The following is a 5940-nucleotide window of genomic DNA, read 5'->3' on the forward strand; positions in this document are numbered from 1 at the left end:
AAGGAATTGGAGCTTGCAAATCTTCAGGCCGCGGATAGATGGAGCTGTTGCAATTACCCGCTCTTGTATATGACAGCTTCACTCAATATCTGACAGGGTCCGCAAGAACAGTGGTTCAGACTCATGCAGCAGGTTAGGGAACTGATCTAAACAAGCTTAGCAATCAGAACCTTGTTAATTTAAAGCGAAGGGAAACAACGCAGGTACTACTAGTGTGCATGGACTGGCGGGGGTCTTAGGAAAGGAAATGTTTCCTTCTCAGGCAATTCTTTGTTTTGAAGGGGGAAAAAGAGGGGGATGGGGGGAGGGAGGGGGCTGGTGAGAAAAATCTTTGTACTAACCCTACGGAAGCAGCAAAGAGGTTTCTGTTGCTGAAGACAAGAAAGGTGAGTGATACTGAAATAGTTCCTTTGTGGTTATCCGTTCGTTTCGGTTTTGTTTTATGAGTGTGTTGTTCCTTGCCCGTTTCACATAGGAGTTGTTATGTAGTTAGTTGGTGGGAAGTTTGGGGCAGATGTAGAGGAAGTATAGCCTGCGAGGGGAAGTTGGGTAAAGGTCAAAGGTCGAATGGTACGAATGACGATGGAGGGTGGATGGGTATATGAAGGGAGAGACGATCCTCTGGTGATATTAGTACTTTAAGAATGGAATTCTAGAAGCAATATATTAAGGACATATAAGGTATATGTATGTGTATGTGGCTGTCGGATGGTGCCACTCACTGGGCTATTAATCTGGGGCGAGGAATTGATGCGCAGCGGTTTTGATATGAGAAAGATAGATCGACAAGAGCTGCTTGGCTTACACACATCGATTCGCATTACAGTGCAGCAGCAGAAGAAGAGTTGAGAGCCAACCGGGGGTCCGTATTTCTATTTTATGTCTACCCTCCGCGATACCATATACCATACTACAACAGACTTTTACCCATGCTAACCGCAGAAGCAGGGCCAGCATGATGCAGCAAAAGGCGAGCCATAAGTTCATCAGACCTTATTTTATTTTTATTTATTTATATTTTTTCATTTCTCTGATTTCTGTGGGTGGTGGGGGAGATAGTGGGAAGGGTCCCAGATGTGGGTGAGGAGTGGGAGGGCAACTGGCAGCAAGCATCAGTAGCGGCAGGGAGAGACAAATATTACTCCAACTGCTGCGGTCTCCTGTTGGTCCAGGAATACTGTTTCCGCAGAAAGCCACGCCCCTAAGCTTTTTACGGGGGCTTCAACCAACAGCCATTGCGGCGGCGGCAGGGGTGCTGAGGGAAGCTCAACTGTGGTTCACAAATGATGGCGGACCAAGATTGCCCTTGTCCCCCTCCCTCGCTAGCTAGGTTCGCAGCATAGTCGCAAACAGCCAGAAGAGACGGACAGGGAAAAGTAAAGATATAAAATAAAATAAATAAAAAGGCGCCTGGGCTTCTTTAGTTTACCGGTTCTGTATTGGGCGATCGCCTTGTGGCTTTCCTAGCGCAAACTCTGTCCGAGGAAGATTTTAATCTCAGATCTTACCAACGGCGTTATTTATTCAATTTTCTGTTTCGAGTTTTGGCCCTCCTTTCGCGTCATGTTTGTCGCCATCTTCTCAGTATGGTCCGTTTCTGTTCCCTCTTGCAAGGGTCATCCTTAGCGATAGCAGCAGGTATGTTCTGTACATCATTATATATAGCTTCGTGCGGGGAGCCTCTAAAAAGGTCAGGCTACGTCCGTATGTCAGGCCCTGTATTGGCGGAAATGAGAGTCCAAGGAAGCTATATAGAGCCAGGATAGCCGGGTAGCATCCATCCTCAACGAGTGTCAGTGCTGTACGAGCTGGTACCTCAGGCTTTTCCGGTAATTTAAAATCGTCACCATGGCTTCAATACATCCACCGTTTCTGCGTTGTGAAATGCGTTGTAAGTGGTTTCCGCCCTGTCGGGACAACGACAACAACCCATGGCTGGCCCCCATTTGGTTTTCGGACGCGACATGGGCCATGGGCAGGCTTCCATTCACGTATCCTGCTTGTTCTGCACCCTGGACATCTGAATATTAGCCATGTCTGCCATTTAAAAATTAAAATAGTAGGGGGGACCAAAGCAATCAGTTCCGCCATTTTGCATCATGGAGCCGCGGGAATCTGGACGGCGATATCTGAACGGGTTTCGGGAACTACCTTAAGCAGCACGGGAGGTGGCAGACGGATATGAGACATTTAGTGGCTTTTTTTTTATTCTTTTATTTTTTATTTTTCTTATTTTCATTTTTGGCTTGTTGATCATGATTCATGAACACCGAGATAACAACCAACCGGCAAATCAGAAAAAATTGGAAGAGATCAAATACGCCAATCATAGCATGGGGGCTAGGAAAAATCCTCCGCCAGAGAGGACCTGGGCAGTTTCAATAAAACTGGAACTTGGCCTCAGATCATTTACGGCGACCACAAGCGCAGCCCGAATGGAACTCTATTTTTGCGGGGTTCACTTTCTGATCTGTGCCATATCCACAGCCCTGACATGATAGCGTTTAGCGGCCAACCAACCCACCGTCAGGCCACCGTCAGTTGGACTGGAGAATTAGCCCATGGGCGCAAAGAGAAGCCCCCGTACCTGATAGTTTTCTCAACATCGCGATGTGGCGGAGGCGTGCTCGACCAAGTCACATGAGCCATTATTGGGCGCAGGATGCTCAACTTCGAAGGGTCGGGGTTCTGCACAAGGTTCACGATATGCGCGAGAGATCCAACGATAGCGTCAGCGCAACCGAAACTCAACCAACATTTGATTTGACACGGCACGGTTGTGTCGCAGCATATAATCATATTATACTATCCGGAAGGTTTCTCTAATGGAGACACTATCCCTTTCTCTTCGCTGAGAGTTGGTTAACGAAGGCGAAAAAGGAATCAGTCATAACATTCGCAAAGGGCATTGCCGTTTGCTTTATTGTTTTCTTTTTTTCTGCTTCCTCTTGACGCTGGGTCTCGACGTGTAGAATTCATGTAATAATAGCCGATCTGACAACCTGTCATGTCACTTGCTTCTTTTCTTCTTCTGACCCTGCAGGGCTCTCAGAAAACGTGATCGATGTGTCCCAGACCAAAAAGTGCGCCAAAAAAAAAAAAAAAAAAAAAAAAACACGGCAGTGGCCACAGAAGCCTTTGCCTATACATAAGTATTATATGTTCTATTCCACTAGAAAGTACACTGTACGCAGTTGTCTCGCAATGGCCAGCGCCAGTACATACAAGGCAGTTGGTGATACGCTTTCCAACATGGCAGGAAGGGAAACTGAGTTTAATCTGATACGAACCGGCAAGCCCAGATGAACCGTGTCGGACAGGCTAATTAGTGTAAAGTGGTGATTCCCCAAGCATTGAAAACTCTAAACGAGTCAAGATGTGCAAATCCTGCTCTTTCTAAGGGCTCTAGACGTAATAGACAGAGTGTGCATGTGTGCACAGATGAATATCACAACACGTCCAAATCCGTGATATCGATTCAGCACGGAAAAAAGATAACAGCAGATGTGTAGTGCTGTGCTGTTGCATTGGTGAAGGGCGCATCAGGAGAGAGGTACTGGCTCGAAGCGCAGGTTTGCTAGCACGGAGGACAGAGTAGTCAATGATTCGTTGGGCAATGTGGCAGGGTTCCTGAGCTCCTCATCGAAGATATATCTGTAGGCATACAGGACGCCCCCCTTCCATACAAATCTAGGTGCATATGTATGGTTAATGCAATTATTCATTCATTCATTCATACGTACATACTTACTAGTACTCATGTAAAGTACAGACTTACTTACATACATGCATAAATAAATTGAACATCTTTTTGCCCTCCTCAAGAATTGAATACGTAGGACCCAAATCTGCTGAATGACTCGATTCCCCACAGGTCGCGGGGAAAGATTCGCCTTCGGCCGTCGCCCTTGCTCTCCAAGTTGCTCCAGATGAGGTCTTGACGAAGAAGTCCACGTCCTGGGGTTGCAGAGCAGCACCTGGCGAATGAAGGGCCACTGGCGACATCTCGCTTCCCCCCGGCAAGGTCTGATTGGTGCAGGCGGCGAAGAGGCGTTAGAAACGCAGAAACCAACCCCGATCCGCCTCCTCCAACTGGCCAATATCGAATGCTCGAATGCTCGAATGCCCGGTCGGTGGTCGACAACCTGGTCTGTATTGGCGTGTATTGGACTGTACTGGGGTGTAGTGGCCCGGTATTTGAGGGGAGGCGGATTTGCTGTGGTTGGTTCGTAACAGAAAACCACTTTTTTGGCTCGGTGTGACGTCTGCGGCTCGTCGGCTTGGCGGCGCTTGGCGTGTGAATGCTGAACCAGTCTGTCGGGTCGGATAATGGGCTGTGATTGGCTGCGCATGTCACCAACGTGCCTAGATTGTATTGAGTCTAGCGCGGGATGATCGACGGAGAACGGCCAGCTTAGTCAGTCGGACACTCCCCAACCAACTGTGATGCTGCTCGGCAGGGGACACCAACAAGTGTGACATCGATTTTTTGAGAGAGAGAGGGTTCGTGTGCGGGAAAAGAACTGTGAGCTGGAATACCAGGCCGATCCTGCACCTTCTCGGCCTTCCGGCCTACCGAAAATTCAGCGCAAATCGGTGCTTTCTGTCCCGCTGTGCCATGCACCCCAATTTCAACAAACGGAAGCATGGATTTTCAGCATCCGCGCATATCACTAGAATCCCTTCTCATGTCGGCGACTGCAGCTGCTTGGCGGGCCTGGCTGGTCGCCGACCTTTCGAGAAACCGTGCCTACATTTGCTCTGCGTCATTTCATGCCATGATCCTGCTTCGTCCAGGGGATCAAACAATTGCGTGATTTAACAACTCCAGGGAGAACCATTCTTAATTACGCGTTACCACATACTGCGTATATTTCTTTCTCTCTCTGCAGAAATGAAGGCCGCTTATTGTCCAGGTATTCGGGGTGGCTGGGTCTGTGCAAAGTCTCTAATCGTAAGTTCCTGCTCGGGTTGGTCCGTGGTTCCTGCAGCTCCCCCTGATACTTTGCCTTCTCTCTCTTTTTTTTTTTTTTTTTTTTAAAAAAAATAATTATTGCTATTTCTAGTCATTCTTATTAACGGGTCACAGTGAGTGTGTGGAGGTACCAGTCAATGCTGGTGAGGGAACGACGCCCATGGCCGAACGCCTTCGCCGAAGATTCCGCAATTAATAGGGGTGCGCTTGGGAAAGCAACTATCCCCCGGTTAAATATAAGCAAAAACCATAAATATGAGAAAGCAAGAGGACCAGATGTGTTCTTCTGGCGGGGGGTTTCTGGGGATAGGGAACACAGGAGATAAGCACAGCTACAGGCTTATCCCTACTCTAGCGCTGAAGACGCGCAAGGCAAGCTACCGTATACACTTGTACAGTATAATATTGTCTGTTATTTTGCGGGTGTAATTACCATATTTCCGATTTGGGCTTCCATCTCGGAATTTAGACCCCTTGATCGCACAACCCCCCCCATCACTATCAGGTTGTCCAAGCCTAAGAAGCAGAAGATGGCTGGGCGCGAATTTATTTCATTTTAGCATACTTTCATGAGAAGCCGTCGAAAAATTAAGAGTCTCAGGCGCATGTGCAATCTGGCATCGAAATGGACCCTGTTCCCCGTTTTATTCGACCGTTGACAAATGCGGCCAGCATGAACTCCCGCCATTGGCTGGAAGAAATCACCAACGTTTGTTTATGGAATAGAGCTATGCGTATCAAAAAGTCTAATTTTCTCAAGCACTTGCCGGGGCGGCTCACGACGATAGCCGATATGTTCAATCCACTCCACTCACGATGTGTCATTTCTCTTCGGCTTTTTTTCAATGTGAACTGCAATGTTTGCTAGTTGGCGATTGACGATGGACACTAGCATGGTCCAGTTGCAAAGACATCAGCCCCGAAACCGGCCTCGTCTCAGCACGTTACAATATTTACTGTCCTGC

General features: G+C 47.9%; 1 protein-coding gene across 1 annotated transcript in view; it reads left to right on the forward strand.

The window, feature by feature from the left end:
• HCBG_03488 (uncharacterized protein) overlaps positions 1-981 on the forward strand; it is a gene marked incomplete at both ends in the record, with an annotated part of 1486 nt that extends 505 nt beyond the window's left edge. Inside the window, 4 exons of the mRNA XM_045430537.1 lie at positions 112-132; positions 352-386; positions 827-866; positions 965-981. Of these exons, the coding sequence (XP_045288680.1) occupies positions 112-132; positions 352-386; positions 827-866; positions 965-981 (113 nt within the window). The remainder of the gene's footprint in view (positions 1-111; positions 133-351; positions 387-826; positions 867-964) is intronic.
• Between the last annotated feature and the right edge of the window lie 4959 nt (positions 982-5940).

This window comes from Histoplasma capsulatum (genome assembly GCF_000150115.1).
Source record: "Histoplasma capsulatum G186AR genomic scaffold supercont2.4, whole genome shotgun sequence".
Taxonomy (NCBI): Eukaryota; Fungi; Ascomycota; class Eurotiomycetes; order Onygenales; family Ajellomycetaceae; genus Histoplasma; species Histoplasma capsulatum.